This window comes from Archocentrus centrarchus, chromosome 23, assembly GCF_007364275.1.
Source record: "Archocentrus centrarchus isolate MPI-CPG fArcCen1 chromosome 23, fArcCen1, whole genome shotgun sequence".
Taxonomy (NCBI): Eukaryota; Metazoa; Chordata; class Actinopteri; order Cichliformes; family Cichlidae; genus Archocentrus; species Archocentrus centrarchus.
Window position 1 is genome coordinate 4144321 of NC_044368.1, and position 25321 is coordinate 4169641.

The following is a 25321-nucleotide window of genomic DNA, read 5'->3' on the forward strand; positions in this document are numbered from 1 at the left end:
ACAGGCTGGGCTTGGCAGGGAAAACAAATCTGTTATCATTTGTTGCCTTTCAGCTGGAAAGAATTTGTAAAACAACAGTAGAACATAGTTCACAGTTCATACTGGCTCGAAATAAATTCATATTTTTATGTCTGACAAACTGCATCGACCTTATATTGAAATGCAGCAGCCTGGAAAAACAAACAAACAAATATCATGTAAAACAAGGGGGCTGAAGTCAGACAGATATTCCACCACTGCTCCCTGCTGTAACCTCCAGATTTGCATAACCTTACAACAGTTGTGTGTGTGTGTGTGTGTGTGTGTGTGTGTTTCTCTTACAGATTATAAAGAGAAAATTTGTGTTTGCTTTTTGTGTGATTAGACTTCATTTTCATAAGCACTGTGAATGGAGCATAGGCAGTTTACAGCAAAACTGAGGCACATAGTTATACACACACACACACACACACACACACACACATCTTCACTGTATACGTCCGGCTCCCGTGGGCCTCTTTAGCTCTTACCGCTAAGGTACTTCATATTTACACAAATAGCTTTAATGTCCCCCTCACTGCCGTGAACAGGGCAATAAAAATGTTAACAATATGGCATCTGAAACTGGCCAGCCAAGCACAACAGCCATACATCTCTTGATAAACACACTTTGTGGCACTCTACATGTGCCTCTTTGCTGTAGTCATTATGGCCTCCTGTTTGGAGAGCCTGTTGGTTAAAGTGGAAGTTGAATTGATGTTGTGTTTTGAGGGCTGCGCATCTCCATGCCAGCGCATAATGACTGGATAGGACAGGAGGGGGAATTGCGCCTAATTTGCTCCCATTAACTCTGATTAGAATCTGTTGCACTGCTGTGATCGCAGCTAAAAATGCAGAGACCATCTTTCTTCCTTAAATTTAACATTGATTAGGCAAAGTGAAGCTTTCAAATAATCCTCGCGCACAGAGCCCAGCTTGTTTAGAGAAGAGGGGGATGCAAGTATCACATTTCATATTCATATTTTTTTTTTTAAAAAGCTAGATAGTTGCTTGGAGTCTTCAGCCAGCTGGGCCTCTGAGAGAGACAGAGAGAGAGAGAGCGGGTGGAGGGGGTTGCTGCTGAGATATGTTAGTGGCACGAGGGAGGAGGGGTGTGTTTTGAGGGTCTCCTCCCGCAAGGTTAATTATGCACTTATTGTTATGTGAAACTCGGGCTTTCACCTCTCTGTGTCTGCTGCTGCCTTTGTGATGGAAAGAAAGCAAAAATAAATAATTATTTGTATACAAAGCATTACAGTATAATGAAACTACAAGCTGGGTGTGGAAAGGGGGGGAGGAGGTGAGAGAGAAGGAGGGTGAAGTAGGGTGAAGTTTGCACCTTTCAGCTTCTGCAGCTCTGGCTGAGCTTTAAATGGCTTCATGACTAATCTCAGTAAGATCTGTAAAAATAGTTTATCTATTTCTGCACCACCTGAGATCAACAGAGGAGTGCATTCAGCCACTGTGTGTGTTTATGTTTGTGCTTGCAAACCTCCAGCAGCAGCAGCAAGGAAAGAAAATAGTCTCACTGGAAAAAGAAAACACTATTATTAAACAGGTATACAGCGAAAGTCAGGCCACACACACATGTTCAGTGTTCACTCGTAGGAAAGCTGCTCCTCCTCCTGTGTTGACACATTGATTCATTTGCCAGAAAGTTCCACAGTTGTTGATTTGATTCAGGCAGGACCTCTGGGGTCGAAGCCAGGAGAGGATTTATTGATTTGGCCTCACAAGTCAATTATGTATTTAAAATCGGGAGCCTCCGTGGAGCTAACTGCTGTTGTTCAAAGCGCTTTTCCAAACAGCTGTCGACTCGGTAGTGAGGTCTGAAAAAGCTGCATTTTCTAAAGACCTGCACAGTATTCAATGAGGGGAAAGTGAAGAAACATTTATACTTTATTGTATGACGGTTGTCTCCCATAATAATAAGGGTCAGAGCACGACAGTAGAAACTCCTGCGTGTTTTTACATTTACAGAGAAGGACTGTGGGAATATTTCGATGTATGTGTGTGAAGGGTGAAAAAATTTTTTTTTTTTTTTTTCTTCTCTTAAAAGCCACAACTTCTCACTTTGTTGATTACATCAGCCACGTTACTGTGGTAGTAAACATCTGCAGAGCAAGAAGGAAAGAAGCTGCACTGAAAAACAAAAAAAGCACAAATGTAAAATTAAAAGAAAAGAGTCATGTACAATATCAAGCCTGCGGGAGCTCTCAGATCTGCACACATTTATGAAAAATGTCAGTCACATAAAATACAAAAGAGTTTGGACAGGCCTCAACACACTCTTTCCTAAGATGTGATTAATCAGAGACATAAGGAATATTACTGAGGAGCTTTCAGTAAGCAAAAAATTTCAGATGGATTTTGAGACTCAGACCGCTTAAAAACTAAGTAATGCAGTGAAGCTCCACAGGTCCAGAAACTGCACATCATTCGTGACTGCTTGATTAATCTGTCTTTAAAAATGGTTTCAGTTCAAGTTTAACCGAATCCCAGTCAGGATCCAGTTTGACTCCTGCAGATAAGCAGCATCTGTTACCAAAACTGAAAAAGCTGGTTGTCCACATGGCAGCTTAAAGTGTGTTACTCAGCCCAAAGTTAAGTAGAATCACAAGGTCACTGAACACCTGAGGTTGCATTTATAATTGCCTTAAAGATTAGCAAATGTAATAAAATGATCAAATCTTAGTATATTTAATTTCCTAAGAACATGGCAGTGGTGTGATCATATCAGCTTCCTATCAAAAACTTTAATTACTCCATTTTAATCCTTCATAAGAGGCTTGATTGCTGTAGATGCTGCTTGTGACTAGAAACTTAAACTCGGAGAAAAAGAAATTTCTCCTCAAAGGCATTTGTGGCACAACTCATTTGAAGACAAATGATGATAATTGTGTGAAGTGTGAAAACTGAGACTTTACAAGAGAAGTTCAGACCCTGCTTACTTTCAAGCTACTGCCTGACTGTTAAGTTATACTTCTGCTGCACATGTACTGCGTTTCACAGTATTATGAGTTTACCTGTTAGTTAATACAGTCATCCACTCAGATTGACCTGAGCAAGCACACGTACCTACATGTCTACTGTGCTAACGGATGGATATGCCCACCACCGCACCGATGAAGCGGTTGTGTGTTTCAGGGAAACAACATAATTGGCCTATTTTTTTTTCCTGATTTAGCTGTGCAGGAAATGATTGGCTGTTTGGGGAGAAAAGCGTGAAAATTGGCACCGATACTGAATTATTTTCATGTTTCTGGATTGACTAACTGGTTTGGTTGTTGCTTGAAGAGCCTCCAGTAAGATAAGTATGAACATGCAGTCATGGGGAAAATAAAGGACACCCTATTTAAATTTTACCTTTCAGGGCATAATAAAAAATAATCAGGTCCTTAAAACTAGGTAAATGCAATCTTAGATGAACTATGAAACATTCTGCATCATGTCATTGCTTATTTAACAAAAATCAAACCAAAATGCAGAAACAATGTGTGAAAAACTAAGTACACCCTTACTGCTTCCATAGGAATTAAGCTGCTAATCAAATGAACTTGATTAACTGATCATTAGCAAGTGTGAGCACCTTTTATAAAAGCAGCAGTTTTCTGCCCGTGAGTCTGGGAAGGGTTATAAAACAGTCTGAAGTCCATCATTGTGCAGTTAGAGAGATTATTCACAAGTGGATAACATCCGTCCATCTTCCCAGGAGTATAAAGGTGTACAGCAAGTTAAGTTACCCAATAACTTAATCTCAGACTCCACAGGCCTCAGTTAGCATGTTAAAGGTTAAAATTCATGGCAGTACAAAGCCTCCTCTCTCTAGAAATATCATGGCAACACAGCTGTCCTTTAGACCGACGAGACCAAAGTGAAGATGTTTGGCCGTAATGCACAGCGTCACATACCAACACCTCATAACCGACTGTCAGCACGGTGGTGGAGGGGTGATGCTTTGGGCTTGTTTTGTAGCCACAGGAACTGGGCACCATGCAGTCACTGAGTCAACCGTGAAAACCTTTTTATACCAAAGTGTTCTTGAGTCAAATGTGAGGCCAGCAGCTAAAGCTAAAACAGTGGTCCTCATTTACAAACAGTAAATGAAAACCATTGTCAGACACAAATCTATGCATCAATGGTTCATACAAACATTTCGTGCACAAATCAGTTTTTTTTTTTTTTAATACCTTTTTTTGTACTTTACAAGCAAATTTTGGCGTGCCTCTGAGCATGAGTATGAACAAAGGAAGGGCTGACTGTCTTAGAACATTTTATCACTAGTCTTTATAATGAATACTTCTACTAATGGTAATAATAGTATTTTTATTATTGCCTTTTACTCATTATTTACAGTTTCCCAAAATACTATAAGCAACAAAATGCTCAGAATTACAATTAATTATATTTGGTAAAAAATATCATTCCTGGATGTCCTCACTTCCAGTCCAATTTGTTGGGACTATCCCACGGATGCTGGAGAATCTGGATTTGGTTTCCTGTTTGTTTTTAATTGCATTAAGTTTCTCATCTCAGGCTGAGAGCTAATGCGCTCCTGTTTTCTTCTTTTTCTTTTGGTCTTTTTTTCATATTAATTTTGACATCCAGACTTTTTTTTTTTTTTTTTCAAAACTTGAGCCACAGTGAGCATCTCAGGAGCAATGATATTCAGCACCCTCTGTTATTAAAGCTTTTTTTCACCTTCACCTTGAGGTAAACGTGTTTCCTCATATAGAAAAATGGGGCCATGGCAGTGTGCAGATTGCACATGTCTGCTGCCTCAGATTGACTCTGATTTACTAACATATGTACAGTTTCCATGCACATATTTTTAAATGAGGGGCATTAATCCCAAACATGGCAGCAGATCTACAAAAAAAAATGGCCGAAAAAGAAAAGAATCGAGGTGTTGCAGTGGTCCGCTCAAAGTCCAGACTTCAACTTGGTTGAAATACAGTGATGTGGCCTTAAGAGAGATGTGCATAAACCTGCAAACCTGAATGAACTGAAACAATGTTGTAAAGGAGAGTGGGCCAAAAGTCCTCCACAAAGAGGCTGATAGTCATACTGAAAACAGTTACTTCAAGTTATTGCTGCTACAGGTGGTTCTGCAAACTGCTGAATCATTGGGTGTACTTGGATTTTCACACAGGGTTTCTGCATTTTGACCTTGTTTTCGTGAAATAAATGGCAGTTTATTATGCCATGTTTTGGTTTTCATCTCAGGTTATGTTTACATAACTTTAAGACATGCAAAGACGAGATATTTTTTATTTCCTGACATGTAAAACCCAGAACTTCATTTTTCTACCATGACTGCAGGTATTTCTTTTTACTGAAAAAAATTGTCGGCTTTAACTGTTGCATCTAAAACTCTCTTAGTGATGTTGATTGATAACTTAGGAATAAAAAAGATAGCGGTGAAGTGTGCACGCTTAAAAAAGAAACACTGGATAAAAAAGACTTCTCAACCCATTTTCATTGTCAGCAGTGGCGTGTTTCAGTGTATGGACCTTTTTTTTTTTCTTTTACTTCAGCTTGATGTTAATCAGAGCTGCAAGGAATGCCAGTTCTCAGCACGCTGCAGTCATTCTGCAACTGTGACTCATTCGTTTGAGTAACTCCAACAAGTGTCTGCGTTGTTGTTGTTGTTGTTTTTTTCTTCTATAAGTGACTAACAGGAAAAACTAACATTTTTTTCCACAAAATTCCTTTGAATATAAGTTCTGCATTTTTGGAAAATGAAGGGAAGTTTTTTTTTTTTTTTCAAGACTCAAAAGCAAATGAAAAGCAAAGCAGGCATTATATAACACTGTTGCACTATGGGAAACAGGAAGCATACGAAAACCACATGCTCCCATGCAAATTTGTTTTAACTTGGCTGGTTAGCATGGCTTTGAAGCACTGGTCAGCGTGGTGCATTCATATATCAGCGTGTGCATTTGTGTGCACTGCTAGAAGTCACGCTGTGCAGGCTATTTTTACTGCGGTAATGTTGTGGGGATTCATCTCTAACGTGTTAACCATTGTTTTAAAGCGGGTGCAGTTAATTTCAGGTTGAAGTGAAGCATTCTCTGCATGCTGACTATGAAATTATAACAAACTTGTGCTTTTCAATAACTTTCCAGGACTTTCCAATGTGTTCAGACAAATTGAGCCTAAGTAAGATGCATATGTTAAACATATACTAATTTGCATATTTTCTGAGCTCAAACATCAGAACATAGAAAAAAAAAAGCCCAGTTTAAAATTTCTCTCTTTGTTTTGTTGACATTAGAGTTGAAAGATTTTGCAGATGGGAATTTATATATATTTTTTTTTAAATCAGAAAAAAAACACCAGAAGAAGGAGTTTGTGGCTCCTTCTTCCACAGGAGTTTGTGGCTTTTAGCCACAAACTCCTGTGGCTAAAAGCCTTCAGAATACAGACAGAAATAAAAGTGAAAAGTTTGATATTGAGGGGAAAAAAAGAGCACTTTGTAATATGGAAATGATTCTAGTATCTAATTAAACATGTCCCATTTTTTGCATGAATGAAAAACCTTGTAAAAAATAAATATCTAAATATGTGTTTAGAGATTTAGTGTCTAAGGCTTTAGTGTCTCTGACGCGAGTCATTTTACAAAAACTGGCATCCTGATTTGACGTTGATCTGATGCATGCGCTCAGATCTGCTGCTTTTCTATTCCTATTTATTTTACTTTGGCATTTCCTAATGCTTCAGGCTCATCCTTTCCTTCCAATTAGCCAAGCAGTTAATTTAATCTTTCAGTTGCAATTTAAGTCCTCGGCATTAAAAAAAAGAAAAAGGTTTTTCCTCTGTAAGGAAAAGGCAAGAAAGCGCTGCTGCTTACAGAAACAGGGTCATTTGTTGAGAGGATAGTTTAACATAATGAATCCAGTAATAGAAAGTAAAGAGAAAAAATAGGAAGGAAATGCAACAGAGAAGGCAAATTAACCCTTTAATTACTGAGAACCAAAGGCTACAGATAAGAACAATTTTAACCAGTAACTTAGGGCAGTCAATAACCAGCATTCATCCACTCGCTCTGCTGTGTCATTTCAGCGCCGACATTTGATAAACAAATCATTTCAGTGGTAAAAGTTTTCCCCTTGTTAATCCTCTCTCCTGAGGGCATGGACACGGGAATTACTGCATTAACATCTTCCAGACCAGACTACTGCAGCTTCCTGTACCCAGGATTTCTGAAGCCCATAACGTGTTTCCTGAAGTTTGTTCAAAAAGCTGTTTCAAAGCTCCAAACTGACACAAGCGAAACAAAGGGCGCTGCAGTGGTCGACATCTGAGTGCATTTCAAAGCTGCTCGTCTCTTACTGTGATGCTATATTTCATAGAAAACAACAGATTTGAACTGTCCCTCAGTGTGACTGTTGCAGCCCTCCATCACACGCCCCCCCCTCCATCTACACTTTTAAGATCAATCTTAAAACATGTATTTTATTTACAATTTTAGCATTTGCGATTTTATTTTTTTAATAACATTTTATAGATTATTTTAACAATCAATCTTGCATTTTTTAAAAATTATGTTGTTAAGCAACAACACTGAGACTTTATTCAGTTCCAGTTAAAACAGAAGACTGTGCATGATTAACATTAACCCGTATCAGTCTCTTACTATGCTCAGCCAATTTATTAGGTACACACAGTTAAAGTTATTTCAGTCTAATTCAGCAGCATCCATGAAACCTTTGAGAAGGTTTTATGGATGCTTTCCAGAATAATCATGTGACAGTGGAATCAAAAATCAATAAATCAATTTCTATGTCCAAATTTGTTGGGAAGTTTTACGTTAGATTGGTTTAGTTTTCACCCGGTGGCCACCGTCCACATTTTGGCAACCCGGTCATCCTATTATCAAAAATGAAATCATGTAAGTTAAGTAACATCATGTATTTCCCCTATCTGATAGTGATGGTTTAAATATCATTTCAGTCTGACTCATGAAAACCAAAACTTATGGGCTGATTAATAGCACAAATGACTTTTTAGAGGGGGAAGTTTTATTCTAGCTAACACATTTTTCACTATTTATTAAAGTTGGTGCTTTTTTTTTTTCTATTTATGCCCCAGATTGTTTTTTTTGTTTTGTTTTGTTTTAAAGGACACACTGAATCTTACATTTTCAGATCTGATTTGTCCCACTTTTATTTGTGGTATTAAACATGACACAAACTTGTGGCAGCACCTTGACAGTCATTTTGACTTCGTGCACCATTTTGCTGATCACAGAGGAAGTTACAAGTATCCCGGTGAACTCTCGTATGTAAAATTTCAGACGAAACTTGTTTTTCGTTCCCACTTCTCTGTGGAGAAAAGCTCGTATAGCACCACGAAAAGCCACATCTAAAAGTTTTACCTTTGTTCTGCTCAGATTTGCAGCTGTTTTTTTGCACATTAATACAGAAACAACAGCACTGAGTAAGCCGTTAGTCAGGGTCTTTCATTCTGATGTATTTATTTCTGTAAAAACCTACAGAATACGGTGTCTTTTCTCGCTTCTCTTTTGCACACGTAAGCCTAAAAAGCAAACAGATGTCAGCCATCAATCACTGCTGAGTAATGTGTTGAGTATTATATTCGTAGATTTATTGAGCCTATTGAGGTTTTTAAGGCACTTCCAGGGAGGAAAAAACACGTCACTTGTTTTACCTAAAGGTCAATTATTGAAATCACTCAAATACACAAACAGGCCACAGACACAAACACCGCCACCTGCTCTTTTAATTTGAAAAGTCTGTATGCATTGAAACACCTGAATTAGCAGAAACATTTGTGTTTGCAAGTGTATGCATGCACTTCCTCTGCATGCTGTTCTCCAGTGGCTACATCTAACAGCGCTCTGCAGTGGCACATGTTTAATAATTAAACACTATAAAGCAACGCATATTGTGCTCACTTTCCATTCTGCGGTGGTCTACATGTTTTTCAGTATTGGCTTTGTATTTATCTCCCCCCCCCCAGCCATCAAGGAGAAATACAACGACTGGACAGACTTTCTTATTCAGGACCTGACGGGTGCCAGAACAGCACCAGCCAACCTGCTAGAGGGGGTGAGTGTGTATTTATATAGACAATGACACACAGGAGAGTCTATATTTTCTTCAATTTTGAAAAATCTTATTGTAATGATCCCCAATATGGTCATCTCAGGCCCTACCTCGCATCTGGAAAAAGTTAATTAAATTTAAGTTAATTTGACGTTAAACATCAATGTACAGTAAATCTGTCTGGAGCATTCTTTAGACCTTTGCATAATTAATACGTACAGCAAGTTTCAGAAGAATTGGCCAACAAAATAAGGGAGGAGTAGCTATTGAAGTTACACATCATTGTACAGTTTCCGTGAAAATGTCAAAAATTTGTAAAAATTTTAACAAGTCAAAAATGGAAAATCCATACATCCAAATACATTTTGTAGGATTTTACCAATGAATACTGAAGCCAAGCTTCAGAAGAGTCAGCTTATAAATAATCAATCTACAGTATTTCTTGAAATTTTTGAAAATTTGTAAAAACTAAAAAGTCAAATCTGAAACACATCTGCAGTATTTTGTAAGGATTTCCCTCAGTGGATACTTGTAGCAAAATTTAGATGATTCAGCCAATAAATAAGGGAGAAGTAGTCATTGAGGTTAAACGTGCTATGTGTCTTCAAAAATTCATAAAAAAATTAAAATGCCAAGTCATCTTTGACGACAGCAGAACTAAATGTCGAGTTTGAAATGAAAATAAGAGTTCTATAATAGAAACTGGCTACAGTACATGCTTCCATTCTGTACCTGCTATGGTGATATAAAGCAGAGGCCAAACAGAAGGCCAGATTGTGCTAGCCAAAATCCACAGGGTCCAGTCAGGCCCTTTGCAAGTGTAAAACATTGCAGAGAAGTCATTAATAATTCCAGATGTTCAATAAAATGAGTCGTTATTCCTGGTGCAGTGATGCCAGCATTACTGCAGAGGAGTGGAAATGTACAAAAAGTTAGAAGTATTTCTGGATCTTAAAAGTTAGTTATTCAAAAACTCTACATGTACGGGTTTTCTTCCTTCACGCGACTGTAAATTGTAGTGCACATGCACACATACTGTTAAAATTCTCTCAAATCAGGTACTTCATCATGTTTTTGGTGTTCTTTAATAGATTATTATGTATGGCCTCTCCACCCACCACGTTTTCCACAATAGAATCTGACACATTAACTCAGCATACGGCGTTATCATGTGATCTAATCTAAAACGATTGTCTAAAGATATTTAAATAGAAACAAAGAAAGAAGCCTGGCACCTTTTCTAACACTGTCAGAGCAGATAAATTAAAGTGTTTTGGCACGTTTTGGAGATTTGTATCCTCATTAACACTCAGAAAACAAGAGCTTGTTGTAATTCTTGACATTCGTGAGAGCAGGCTAATTAACAGGCCCAGATGCCTGTGTGATCATGTAAAAACTTTCAAGCTCTATAAGCTCAGCTTCCCCTTTTGATACTCCTCATTTTTTTTTCTCTGATCTTAATGTAAAGGTAACGCATAGAAGGTCTTCCCACTGAGGTTTAAAGTGATTATTATGCCAGCCTTTGGAGCAGCTCTGTGACCAGTATTCTTTATTTTTATTTTTTGAATCCATAAGAAGTCTCTCTGTCTGTCCCCTTTAGCCTCTACGAGGTAAGAACACCGTGGATCTGATTGTCGACGGATCCGTCTTGGAGCTTCAGGACCTTTCAGACCCTTACCTTTACTGGCCTGTCCGAGTCATCCAGAACGTTGGAGGGAGGCTCCGTCTGCGGTATGCTGGCATCTCCGAAGAGTACCATGATCATGACACCTGGCTGTTTTACCTGGATGTCAGGCTCCGGCCCCTCGGCTGGGCCCAGGAGAACCACTTGACCTTAGAACCGCCAACAGGTGAGAATCTAATAGGTTTGTAGCTTTTACCTTCAGCCTGGAGCTGCTGTGGGTGGCATTACTTCATGTTACAAGCATGCATTTAATACTTAAATCATCAGTTTGTTTTCCTACAGATGGAAACATAAAGACAAATTCATTAACATTAATTTTGCTCTCTAACTATTGTCAAGCAGTTTTATGTGTTTTTCAGGTTTAAGGGAAAAAAAATGTTAAATACCTTCCGATGTATCTCTGTCACCTAGAGCTCAAATCTATGAAGAGCACCTCCAACTGGCAGCAGGAGCTAAAGGATGCTCAGCTCGATGGGCACAACAGTCCATTGCCTCTGGAGGTGTTCAAGGTGAGTCACCGCAGCCTGCAGGACAGCCAGATTGGGGTGAACTATGGCTAATTTATCATTTCACACTTTATTTTATATCTCCAGGAAATTACGTTACTGGGTACCAATTATAGGGAAAAATAAATGCCCTTGAATGCCAGTTAAATTCTCAATAATTATATATTCATTCATCCATTTATTAATTTATTATTAAAAGTCTATCTGTGGAACTTTTACATTTTCATGTTCAGGTGACCTTCTGTGCACTAAATAAACTATTTAATGGGATAAAGGGGGGAATTAATTGGAACTTTACCAGCTGAACTCGTTTCCATCAGGTCATTTGAATATTATCCATCCTGATAAAACAAAAGGAAAGAAAGAACTGATGTACCTTCATGATAAAGAGCCAGAATAAATTATGATTAAGCAGATCTAAGTTAAACAAGGGTGAGATCTTTAGCATTAAACTGTGCTTTTCATGCAAGCTGATGCACTCTTGCAGAACTTCACAAATGAAAGTGTAATTTATTAACCTGCCATCATTTGCATTAACAGAAGATTCTTTGCATCGACACATAACCGTTTATCCCGTGTCCTTCTGTTTTATTGCACGACTAGAATGATTTTGTGTTGGACTCACAGTGTTGTCAAAGTGTGGATGATGTCCACCTAATGCTGTGCTTGAACGCCTCCCACAAAGACGCAGATGACTGAAGCTAATGTTGCACAAGCAAGAGGGTGCAGAAGCTGAAATTAATTTGAATGGGACAGATGAGTAAAAGTGTGAAAGAAAAATCTCAACGATTAAAAGATTAAAATGACCAAAACAGACCACATGACGCAGAAAAGGCTGGAATAAATAGAGCCGACTCACTTTCGGGGGAATAAGGAGAATAGTAATGGCAAAAAGTCATGGCATTACCTGTTACATACAGTTACAGTTTATCATGTGTCATCAAATACAACAGAAAAAAAAGCTGCAGAGAAGGCCCGAGAATGTTTTTCTTGTGAAACCAAGAAAGTACCGTGTGATACAGGAAGTGCTGATTACACTTTGAGTCAGTTTGAACAGACGAGGCAAAAACAAAGAGAAATGACAGGAAACTCAACCTTATCAATGCCAGATCCAATGCAAAAAGATGTCATTGTGCCAGAACAACAATGTGTGTGTGTGGCAGACTGAAAAAAGCAAAAATTTACGTTTAATTCATCCTAATGATCGCCAGCAGCCTGAATAAAGCCTCGCTGAGTGCTTCATTCATTATAGTGCCACCCAGCAGAGTCTGAATGACCTACATGGTCGTGCATGTGTGTCTGTCTGTGTGTGCGTATGTATGTGCAACCGTGTGTGCATGCGATCAAAACTAGAGCACATTTATCTAAAACTCTTGACTTTACTGTGTCAGGACCATGTAGACCTGCCCAAGCACTCCTTCAAGACGGGTATGAAGCTGGAGATGGTTTCTCCATGGGAGCAGCTCCAGATCTGCCCTGTTTCTGTCACAAAGGTGAGTCACACCGAAAGGCTCTGAAAACAATGGCTTATCTACACTTTAAAAAAAATAAAAAGAGCATTCTTCAGCTGTTGTTATTACTGTGGCATTGGATTTTTAACATACATTTCCAAGGAGGAGTCCTTGTTCCACATGACCGGAATCAGCTGGAAGGTTTCTCAGACATGGATAATAAAGTTTCTGTTCCACGACTAACCACGTGGGACCAAGAAGGAACTAAAATCCTGATGTTTCATCCTATTTTTCTAAACACAATTTTTCCCGCATTTTAATTTTTTTTTAATTGGGTATTTCGAGTTGAAATCGCACAGATATTCAAAGCTGGAACTTAGCTAATTGTTGTTTTTCAGAGTTGAAGCCACTGGATTATTCAGTATTCTCTAATATTCACACTCCAGTTTTAAGTTTTCTCGTAATATAATATACAATATTCTTAACTATAAGGTGGGGAGAGTAGCAGCAACATCAGGCATCAGTGACAACAGCTGTATCATTAAGGCTGACGCAGCATGAAAGGAGGAGCTGGGGTGGAGGTGGGTTGCAGAGCGGCTTGCAGAGGGACCAGAAACTGTAGGCAGGCCGTAGCAGCTATGAGATTTGTTATGCTCAATTTTAGGGCTTTAAATTTGATAATTTAACAACCCTGCTTGTTTCACAGGATAAATCCAGCAATTCATAACACAGGGAGACAGGTGTGACAAAAGAATGATTGTGCATTACCCATGATGCACCTTCATACTATCTTTCTTACATTTGTTGTGTCCAAGCATTAAAAGATGGAGAATAAATCATCTGTTTCACATGTATTGAAATTGTTGCACTAAAGGGACTTAAATGCTGTCCTTCTGTTTCCCCTTCAGGTCTACAATGAGATCTACTTCCAGGTGATGCTTGACGACCTCTTTGTTGATGCTAAGCCACAATTTGTGGTGTGCCACGCCAACTCACCTGGCATCCTGCCCGTCCAGTGGTGTATGAAGAACGGTGTGGGTCTGGAGAGGCCTCGGAGCTACGAGGGCCAGGACTTTGACTGGGCTGACTACCTGAAGCAGAGCGGGACCGAAGCAGCTCCTGACGCCTGCTTTCCTGATGTAAGAAAATAGAACAGTCCTGATGTTAAAAGATTAGTTTTAGTGTTTTGATGGCAGTGTGTTTAGGAAGCTGCTTTTCAGCAGGGCTGCTGCAAACATTTTAAAACCAGATTGGAGTCCTAAACAAGCAAATGTATGTCATTTTCTCTCTACCATAAATTAATGTTACAATCTGAGCCAGGAAACATTGGCTTGAAAAGTGCATCCATACACTTTGCAGACTTGTTGGTTATGCACACTATAAATCAGCACGATTCCTACAACACCTCAGGGTAGCAACTAGAGAAAAACTTAATCAAACACATGGTTGAATCCATGGTGTTATTATTATGTCCAACATTACCAGGAACAGGCAACATAGAAGCAGAGACAAAAGACTCAGTTGATGCTGATTTTCTGATTTCATTTGGATCTCGTCTGCTTTAATTTCCATTGTCCTGAGCTCAAAGGTTTTTTAGCACATCCTGCAAATTACCTCAACATTGCTACTTGTAGTGGAAAGCCACTGCCTGCACTTTCACTGCCCTAATTGTCTCGAGCCCCGCTATATATTACATAATGCTGTGCCGTCCCAATCACACTACAAGCTTTGAGAACAAAAGAAGATTGCACCAATGAGATCCAATCAGAAAATGCAAGAAATGATGCAGAATAGTGTCTGACAGTATATTCTGCTCTAGTCAGGTGTTTAAAAAAATACAGTTTTAAAACCTGAAGCTGCTGCATTTGGATGATGCAACACAAAATGTTCTGCACTTGCACGTTTTTCAGCTTTATATCACTTCTAATGCCTGTTTTTTAAATATATTTCTTTATGTCAGAAAAACTCAAAGACTGAGCTGCACTTCATTAATGCTTTTTAGGTTGACATTGTACAGTGAGACAAATTGTAAACAGGACATTATTAGACCCATCTGACACAGTTTACATGCATTGAACCTGCAAAATCCCTGTTACAGCACCTTGTTTGAAGTCCTTCAAGGGGAAAATAAGGGTTAAATCAGTTTGAAGGTCTTGTAATCTGAACCTGGCTTTAGGTTACCTCAGGTTAGATCCCTGCTCTGAATGTAAAATAAACTCTCCCTGTTTCTCTGTCTCTCTCTCGCTCTCTCCCATCTACCCTTGTGTGTGTGTGTGTGTGTGTGCATGTATGTGTTCAGGCATGGCAGAACAGAGGCTTTGCCAAGGACATGTGGCTCGAGGCAGTGAACCCTCACCGGCCGGCGGAGGTGTGTGTGGCTCAGATCACGCAGGTCAGAGGACGCCTGCTGTGGCTCCGACTGGAAGGTACATACGTCTGAGTGTGTGCCTGTGTGCGAGTGTGTATATGCAGTGAGGATTAAGTGTCAGGGACTCCTGCTGTGCCTCAGAGTGAAGATAAAAAAAAAAAAAAAAAAGCGGTCTGTATATGTGTGACAGTTCCCTCACCCCTACTTTCCCTCTGCTGTCTACCTGTCTCCAGGTGTGCCGAAGCCTCTGTCAGAGTGCATCGTGGACGTCGAGTCCATGGACATCTTCCCTGTCGGCTGGTGCGAGGCCAACGCTTACCCTCTGACCCCTCCAATCAAGCCTGTCTGTATGTACACAAACAAATATACACAAATGTAAATTGGCCAGACAGTGACAGCTTAACACAAAATCTCTGATTCTTTCTGCAGGCCAGAAGCAGAAGAAGATAGCTGTGGTCCAGCCAGAGAAACAGTAAGAAGCACATCATTATACAAACTGAAAGTAAAACCAACAATGTGGACTCTGACTATAGACTTGATCTTAAAGATGGACACAGCAGCTGGGTTTCAAATTCTTTCTAATGACAATCAGGGTGACTCCTCTCTTTGCATAGATGTTTATAAGAAAATGACTATTCTCTCTTGATCTATGGCCTCAGTGAACTCGTTGCTGGTGTGTAGGCTCTCAATCACTAGTTTCAAGTCTTAGTTAATTCTGCATGATGTTAAATTTGTCATCTATTCTCTCAGTTAGGATGCACAAGGGTGTGATTTTATGACTGTTATGATTGACGAGTAGTTACTGTATGAGCAGGCAGTGCCCTTTAGTTTCACAGTCAGATCTGCTGCACCCTCATGATGTCTGGTTTCAAAAGATGGGACACCTGAACTTCATAAATTACTGGTTAAGATTGGAGTGGCTACCACCATCTTTTACGTACAGTCTATGAGTTGGATGAATGTGCTGGTATTTCCCTCACAAAGCAGTGTATTACACAGCTTTGAATTCTTTGTGCTTTTATTTTGATAAACCCTCAATTTTTTTACCCTTTCGGACCTCGGAAATGTAGTATAATATGCTGTGTTGGAGTGATGATGGGAGAAGGAATTTAGTGACATAATTTCTAACATAAATTCTTCTAGCTATTCCTACCACTATTTGTCAAAGTGATCGGGCAGCCTGCATTTTCGCTGTCATTAAAACTGCACCTAAACACGTTTCCCAAGTGTTAAAAAAACAGTTCAGCTGCAGATGAAAGTGAAACAGGAGCTGCATGTATCTGTAACCTGAAGACCGCTGTTATCGGTTTAAATTCAGTGTGGTCAGAAAAATGGTATCATTTGTGGGTTTTTGGTTTCTGTCCTTTACCTGTGAGGTGAAAAAAAAAATCAGTACAAGTTTCTTCAGAGAAACCCTGAAGGTGTTTCTTCCTCTCTGTCACTCAAACCCATTAATTGAAACTGTGGCTTTTTTAGGGCAGAAATTGCTTTCCTGGGGCACTGATTGATTTTGTTGACGAATGGCGTGTTTTGCTGTTTGCTGGCGGGAGCGAGAAAGGGAGCGGCGGTCAGAGAGCGGGAGAAATATGAGGTCTTCAGCTGCACTTTGTCAGCTCACTCATCTAACCACTAATCCCATTTCGTACCTTCAGGAGAATCCTTTCATCAGTACCCCCATGAGCACCCCCTCCACCCCTGAGCCCCCCTGTAGCTTTCCGACGCTCCTGTTTCTAATTTGAAACTGAAAGCGGTTGCTGCTGTGCAGATTGATCGGCTGAATTGACTTCTCTGTTTCCTGTTTGATTAGATCCCTTGGATAATTTTATTGATTAGTCTGACTGGATTGATTGTGTTTTCCTGCAGGTTGGCTCCGTCCCAGCCTGTTGAGATGAGTCCTGTCAACCACTGCCAGCCTGCCACCTTGGATCTAGGTAATCAAAAGCCACATTACATATGATTTATCTGTGTTGATTAATGCAGATGAGCAGATGCTATGACGAGGGTTAAAGGGAAACCCCACTCTTTCTCCACTCTGAGTTTCAGTAAAAAGAGGATCTGTGTGTGTGATACTGCTGCTTTCTGATCTGCTTTCCTTTTTTTAATGTTATTTAACATGTTATTCAGTTTCATTTACATATTTCATTTCATTTACATAATGCCACTGTGGTACTGCTGTATAGATATATCAAACTTCCTCATGTGACATCACTTGCTCCAAATAGTGATGATATATTAAAATCTGTAGGGGCTGTTAAGGGATTTCCCTACTAGTTTGACTTAAAGTGACTTCATGCATCCTTTCAGGTGAAATGCAAGTTATCACTTGCAGTGAGGAAGAGGAGGAAGGAGAAGAGGGGTGGGGGTATTGTGGGCAGGGAGGACAATAAATAAGTTGTAATAAAATAGTTAAAGTACAGGTATTTCTGTGATTGTAATTCTTCCTAAAAGCCTCAGAAACACAGATACTTATGATGGATGGCATTACCTAGACCTCCGGTAACACTGTGAGTCATTTCAGCCAAACCTTGGAGACATTTTTCATAAGGATATGTCCTTCAGTGCACACATTAAACAAATGTGTTGGACTGCTCTCTTTCAGTACTGCTAGTTTTGCAGTATTTCTAAATGTAGAAACATCCTGTCTCAGAGTAATGCTGAAAAAAATAGTTCATTCATTTGTTACTTCAAGGCTGGAATATTGTAAATTATTGTCAGGCTGCTCTAAAAGCTCCCTGAAAAGCCTTCAGATGATCCAAAACACTGTAGTAAAAGTACAAACAAGAACTACAATGAGGGATCAGATTTCTTCCATGTTGGCTTCTCTTCATAATCCCTGATTATTATACTCCTTTAAGTTTTCTTTTTCCCCCACATATCATTGTGAGCTCAGTGTTCAATCCAAACTAGCCCACAAACCACACACATACTCAGAGTTGGTGCGATGAAGCGCGCGTCATGACACCACTGCTGTACTTGGCGATCTTGCCTTTTCTTTCGTAGGTTTTAAGCATAAATAAATGATTTAATTTAAAGTATGGTTTTTTATTTTTAGACATTCATGTAATTTTAATGAGTAGCATTTCCAATCTAGCGCCATTCACAGGAAAACTAGAGACCTGCCGACCCTGAGCCTATCGATTATTTTAGTAATCACGTATTCGATCAGTTATTCCATTGATTAATCAAGTAATCAGATGAGAAATACTTTTGTCTTAATAATGAGCAATAATTAATATTCAAATAAGAAAAAAAACACAGGTCTTTTAAAATGAACTGCTAATTGGTTTCCATTTGAGAATTTGCAGTGTTTTAATGGTTTGACTGCATACAACATCTGTATGCAGAAAAGGAAAAATAAAGTATACATGGAACTTAAACTATACCATAGAATAAAATAGCCTTTATTCTGTCTTCTTGGAAGGCTTTCTTACCTCAAGAAGAAGCAAAAAGTGTTCTGACAGTGTTGTATCTCCTGGATGAGGTAGATTTGGTGTGTGTTCATATATGTTTTTGTGTGTGTGTGTGTGTGCGCTAGTGAAATGAGTATGTGTGTCTGTAAGCCTTTAAAGCAGCATAAAGAAAAGCGAGCACATCAGCATTCTCAGAACTGAGGTTTGTCCTGCGCTTTGATGCGTTTCCTGCTATAGAAAGCAGCCGTTCTGATGGTGCACATGTTAATAAGTAATGTTAACAATAATTCAGTGTCCAGCCCAACAGCTAAAAGTCAGTGGCTCAGAGTTTTGCTGGTTCATGTATATTTTTACTGGCCTACTTTTTTTTTTATATTTTAAAATATTAATAAAATTTAATTTATATAATAATTCGTTTTATGTTTATATTAATCTAAATCTGGAAAATAATGTTTCTAAAGCTCTGAAATAACCATGACCTCGTATAGCCCATGCTCCCCTTTAGGCTCACTCCTGCTTGCTGCAGGTGCCCCCGATTTAAACATCGCATCAGACTCAGTTAAGCGTTCATTTGCATATTTTAACTTCTGCAGTTTCACTGCAGATTTTTTTCGATGTGTAAAACAAACGGCGGTGGATGGGACCAGCTACACAGTTCTGTCGTCTTCACGTTGATGCTTGTTTGATGAAGGGCTTCCACCAGCTTTTTCCCAGTAAAGGTTTTAGTGGTGATCACGGAAATAAGAGCTGGTGTTCTGGACACTAGAAAAACATTTTCTTCGACTCCACCTGAGCTCACTGTCTCGGTAGTGGCTCCGCCTCCTTGCTCTTCGCGGTGTGTAGACAGATGTACGTTAATCTATGGCAGCACAGTCTTCAGTGTGGTTGTTGTGTTATCAGTATTTATGTTGAGAAATTTGTTGTGCATGGGCTTAACGTTGTAATCCTTATTCACCCGTGTGCTCCTAGATACGTTTCTATTGCAGGTCTGATTTTAGTCACAAACGTGTGTGAAACGCTCGCTCTTACACAACTGATGGCTACAGAGTTCAAACGAAGCACTGAATTAAAAAAATGACAGGATTTTTTTTTTTTATAATTGTGTTATTGCTACAGCCCTACCCCGAGCACATGAAGTGGGAATTTAGACCAGCGTTGTTATTGGCTCGAGTTAAAATCTGTGTTTTAACACCCATGGTGTTAATGAATTAGTGGGAACAGGAAAACCCTTTGGGAAGTCAGTCAGTGCTGTTGGAAATATATCCCTGTAATGATTGAAAAGCATTGGCATCGATATGAGTGGTTCCCAACCCTGTTCTGATTTGTTGTTGTACCAGAACCACAGTTTTACTTTATCAACTACTCCTTGTTATCGTGGTTGTAGCTACATGGATTTCCTTTTATTGTTCTTCTTCCGTTTCCCCTGAAGTCAAAAGAGGGGAAAAATAATTTTTTAAATAAAATGATCTTCCTTGCCACAATAATTCAGTTTATCAGCATAAACTGAATCAATCGGTCTCTTTGATAAATTCATTATCGATCCTACAAAGTTAAATGCATTTTGTCTTCAGATTTTAGCCTTTTCTGTTCTGGTTAATTTGCGTCAGAAATGTTAAAGAAATGTTTACCTCTACTAGAGAAAGCAAAAAGCACTTACAACAAGATGCAACCTGTGCCTATATTTCACACTTTGGCTCATTAAGTTTCATTTCCTCCTCAGTGAACATCTTTTTCTTTCCCTCTCTTATAAACCATATTCTAAATATGCACATGTTGTTGCACAGGAAATCCCTATTTATCTCCAACGCATTAAAGAGCCAGAGCGTTTCAGTTCTGCCAAATGTTATTGTAGCTGCCCCGGGACTACTCTGTGCTTGTTTGGCTTTTTATCAGCTGGAGCAAGAAGGCTACACCCACAAACAAAACCTTAGAGCCAGAAGTGCAGCATTCTTTGCTAACCACATAAACCTCAATGTGTTTATAAAGTAAATTGTTAAAAATTACTTTTTTTTTTCTTTTTTTTTTAGTAAATTGTCTTGTGTTTCTGGTTTTCTATCACACAACTTAAAGGGAATCTATTGTGCTCATTCCGGTTTCATATTTGCATTCTTGGACTCTACTAAGAGTGGTCATAATTTTAAACAATCCTTTAAATATCCTTATTTATTTGTACTGGGCCTTGGTGTCTCAAACAAGCTGTTTCCTCTCCTTTTAAGCCATTTTTCCCCTGATTGGCTGCCCCTCATAAACAGCTGTGTACCTGAGATGACCATATTAGGGATATCCCCTCTCTATGACATCATAGAGATCCTAGAGTTAAAAATGTCAGATAGGAAGGGATGTTTAGAGCAGTCTGAAGCCAGTGCAGCAAGACTGTTCAGCAGCATCTCTATTGAAGCAGGCAGTGTTTTGTGTATTCAGTGCAACTGATAGATAAATGTGGGTGTATTATTTTTCATTTTCACTTGCCTCCATGTCTGAAATAACCGAACTTAACTGGGGTTTTCCTCAACATCATTGTGGCCCAAGGGAATTCACCACGAAGCTATATCTCTCCAAACATCAGTAATTGTGAAATATCAACAAGGCCAGTGGGATTTAGGCCAAAATTACAGCCAGGTAATGTGGCTTTTTTTTCTTCTTTGTTTCTTTTAAAGAATAGTGCTTGGGCAATGTTAGGTATAATTCTGGGTTCATTTGTGCAGCCGAACAGTAAGAAATATCAGTAAATAATCTCTGAGCAGAAAATAGATTTTACCAAAATACCACATCCTTCTCTCACGTCCTCATTGTGTGGACAGTGTTTTCTTTTGGGAACAGATACGTCTGTAAGCAACATGTATGTTCAAGCACAAAAACAGCAAAGAGGGGGTTTAGGCATTGTTTCCAGGAGAACCTTGTCCCTCTTTAAAATCCGCCCACTCGCTCATGCATATTCATCACCCTATCTAATTACTATTCACCCCTGGCAGTGCACTTCCAGGTGCAGACAGTTTTCAGGTGCTGCAGTAAGGGCAGAGAGCAGCATTGTTCATTCGACCCCCTTAGTTCATCTCTTGAAGGCACTGGAGGGGGTTGGGGGGGTCATGTGAACAGGATGCACTCATGGCCCAGTTTGACTCTGCTCTCACCTATGTGGTGAAATGGTTAGTCACATACTAATGAAATACAGGAACATAAGAATAATAAAGTGGAAAACAGACACCAAAAGCAGCGAGTAAAGAGCGTCACAACCTGGAATCCTGCATGAAAACTGAAGAATTTCACAGACGAGGTTTCTGTTTTCTTCTTTTGTCTTTTCTCTGGTTTGGAGTCGAGTTAAAGCACCGAGAAACAAAACCAGAGAAATGTAGTTGGGTCATTTCCTTATACTGCCACCGCTGATCAAACCACAAAACACACACAGTCCTGAAAAAGCCGATTAGCTCAGTGACTGTTAAATGCTGTAAAAGTAATGACCAAATACGTCTATCCATTATTTCCAATTTAAATGTTGCTTGTTTGCTGTAATCCTGGTACTCCTGGTACAGGTGAGTTGGTGGTACTTAATACCAACTTATCATCACATTTGCAGCTGATCCAAAGTGCTGCTGCTGGAGTCCTAACTGGCAAACAGAATCATTAACGTATTTCTTCCATCTTGGCATCATTACATTGGTTAATGCGCAGTTCAGGATTCATTTAAAATCCTTTTGTAAACTTGGAAATGCCTGCATGGGCTTGCCCCCGAGTATCTATCACTGTTAGACTTCCCAGCGAATGCTTACGTAAGCTGCCTGGCAGACTGGCTTCTACAGCCATTCGGTCCTTTGCAGGTTGCAGGTCCGAATCTGTGGAATAGCCTCCCCTTCCAGATCAGTCGGTCTGCCTCGTTAACAGTTTTCACGTGTCAACTAAAAAGTCAGCTGTTATCTTTAGCCTTTTCAGTTTAGTTGTAAGTTACAACCGTCTTTCTCTGAACAGTTCAGGTTATTTTCAGGTTATTCCCTTACTGTCCTGTTATTCAGTTTTTTCCTAATAGTTTTATTGATTACTGTGATGATCAACATCTGTTGTGCTTAAATGTGCTATACGATTAACTTGACTTGATTATATAAGTGGCTGTAGCCTGCTTAAGCTCGATGGCTGACTCGTATTTGAGGAACATTTTCTTTCGAGCAGTTGGGCACGCTGACATTCTCTTCCAGGAATAATGACATGTTGTGACCCGTGGCTACATCAGAAAAAGAGGAGTAATACATTTACTTTAAAAGCTTCCTTGTACACTCTTTTCTGTTTCTATTTGATTTTTTCCAAATCCAATATTGCGTAAAATAGCTTTTTACAGTTGAGGCTAAATCTTTATCCCAGAGAACCGGAAAGATTCAGATTGGTGCCTGGATTTCAGAACTCCCAGATATTTGTTTTAGATATGCACTTATTTGTTTTAATTATTTTTATTGTTTCAGAATTTGTGAACGATATTTATTGACCTGTAGCAATATTACATGTAGCATATTTATTTCCTTCTTTTCTTCTGTCCTAGGTTCAGCTAATGGAAGATACTGCTGCTCCAAGATTTTTGTCAACCACCGCTGTTTCTCAGGACCCTACCTCAACAAGGGACGCATCGCAGAGCTGCCGCAGGCTGTCGGACCTGGAAAATGCACACTGGTCCTCAAAGAGGTGGGCTGATGTCAAAGGCAGGTGGGGGGGATACAGAGAGGAGCAGGTTTAATCAAAGAGTTGCACACTTTCAAAGGGAGAGGTGGGCTGACAGAAATTGAAGGAGGGAGGAGGGGAAAAGACGGAGGGCGAGACAGCGATGTCTTGTTAACCACCTGCAGTTTCCCAGCAGCACCTTCATTTTAATGTGAGGAGCTGTCAGTCAGCAGTGTTTACCGCTATACGCCGTCACCACCGCTTGGGAAAACAGCCTTTTAATTTCTCCTGAGACAGTGCGTGCTCATGCACTTTATGCAGGTGTGAGAATGCAGTTTTGGCCACAGTTTTTATGACTTGCGGCTGTCCTTTCGCTTTCACCTGGATCCTCATTTGTGTTTGCTGATTTTTGTCTTGAGTTGTTCAGTTTATTTATCTTTTTTTTGATCTGCTTTTGCCTTCAGCTGTTGAGCATGCTGATCAACGCCGCGTACAAGCCTGGACGAGTCCTGAAGGAGCTGCAGGAGCTGGAGGATCAGAGCTGGGACTGCCAAGAGGAGACCCTCAAAGCCAAGTGAGGGGAAAAATACAAAACAAAACAAAACAAAATGGCAGGGGAACCAACAATGAACATGTTCTTTTCTCATTTCATTTGCTCCACTCCTGTTTTGGTCACGGCCCATTGAATTTCATAATAAATCATCACCATCTCTCCCAAAAGGGCCCAGTAAACCCTCCCCTCATTTCCTGCGAGACCATCTTTGCTGCCCGTCGTTTATTTTTGATGTTATTTTTTTTGTTGTTGCTGCAGTGGTTTGTGTAAGGTCTGCATTTTCATCCACTGTTGGCAGCACAGAGTCAAATTATTCCACAGCTTCAGGCTGCATGCTTGGTGTTTTCTAATCAAAAACTTCCCCCATTTTTCCATCTGAAACGAGAGAGAATCAGGCAGTCATGAGTCTGAGTGAGTCACCTGTGGTGGCCCACAGAGCACAGTGATCACATTCAAGCCAAAGGATTTACTTTTAATTTTCTGGGGCATCTACCACCCAGAGAGCCAATTTATTTCTGACTCTAAATTGGAGAAGGTTCTGTACACAATTGAGTTCAATTAGGCAAGGGCAAAAACAAGTTGACAGAGTACATATTTCTCATTAATTTATGGTTGTGTCCTGTTCGGCTGTAATTTTCGTCATATTGTTACTTAAAATTGAGGTCCTGATAGAGCACATCTCTGGGTCACTGTATAGTGTATATGCACAGATCACAATTAACTCACATGCTGTGTCATAATCATTACAGGGTTTTTTTTTTTTAGATCATGTTAGTGCCTTAAAATGTAAGAAAAGACATCATTAAGCAAGGTTTAGGCAGTTTTTAAACTAGTGCTACTTTATAGTTTAATATGTTCAGTTTTGGGTTGATAATCAAGCAAAAGGAGACATTTTAAGGTGTTAATGTGGAGAAGTTTCCACTGTCTAATGTAAACTCAGGAAGACCAAAAAAATACATTAATAAGATAGAGGTGAATAAAAGTAACTGAGTAAATTAAAATAATTGAATTAATATAAGCTGCTATGAACATTGTTGCTCATAACTGTTGGTGCATTTTGTTATGCCGATCATGTTTTTTATTATGTTAAAGTTTGATTGGGTCTAATTATCTTCAGGTCTGTTTGAAGCCACTTTTAGATGAGACCTCTAAAGGCTGCAGAGGGAAAAAAATCAATTAGATGAAGAAATAAAATATATATTTTTTGTGTTTTTCTTTTCTTTTCTTGAATAACACAAGGCGCGTTCTCCATTATGACTGCTTCATTGAGGGGCCTATGAAAAATAAGTTACACAGACACTGTTGGGGATGTGGAAATCCCCCCTCATCCAGCCTGATTAATGATTAAACAAAGAGATCAGCTAAGCTCTGCTGGATGTTTAGAAACATGTTAACATTGAACTTTTTAAGGGTAAAAATGGATCATTTAATTATTTTTTTCCTATTAGGGCTTTGACTTAAAGTGATTTTCCTTATTAGTTTATCTTAAATGTCACGTGACCAGAGCAACAAATTGAATGACTCAACATTCAAACTGTGACATGAAATTGATGATTTTCTCTAAGTAGTTGAATGTATGTTTTGTGAAACCAGCAAACCTTCATTTTTAGTTTCTGACC

The 25321-nt window shown here is 39.3% G+C and overlaps 1 protein-coding gene across 4 annotated transcripts in view; it reads left to right on the forward strand.

Moving 5' to 3' along the window:
* sfmbt2 (Scm like with four mbt domains 2) overlaps positions 1-25321 on the forward strand; it is a 69041-nt gene that overhangs the window by 34290 nt on the left and 9430 nt on the right. For all 4 annotated transcript variants that reach the window (XM_030720127.1, XM_030720126.1, XM_030720125.1 and 1 more), the window contains 11 exons: positions 9004-9092; positions 10690-10939; positions 11185-11282; positions 12671-12772; positions 13639-13869; positions 15030-15156; positions 15332-15445; positions 15528-15570; positions 16962-17029; positions 23034-23173; positions 23614-23723. In XM_030720127.1, coding sequence (XP_030575987.1) covers positions 9004-9092; positions 10690-10939; positions 11185-11282; positions 12671-12772; positions 13639-13869; positions 15030-15156; positions 15332-15445; positions 15528-15570; positions 16962-17029; positions 23034-23173; positions 23614-23723 — 1372 coding nt within the window. The remainder of the gene's footprint in view (positions 1-9003; positions 9093-10689; positions 10940-11184; positions 11283-12670; positions 12773-13638; positions 13870-15029; positions 15157-15331; positions 15446-15527; positions 15571-16961; positions 17030-23033; positions 23174-23613; positions 23724-25321) is intronic.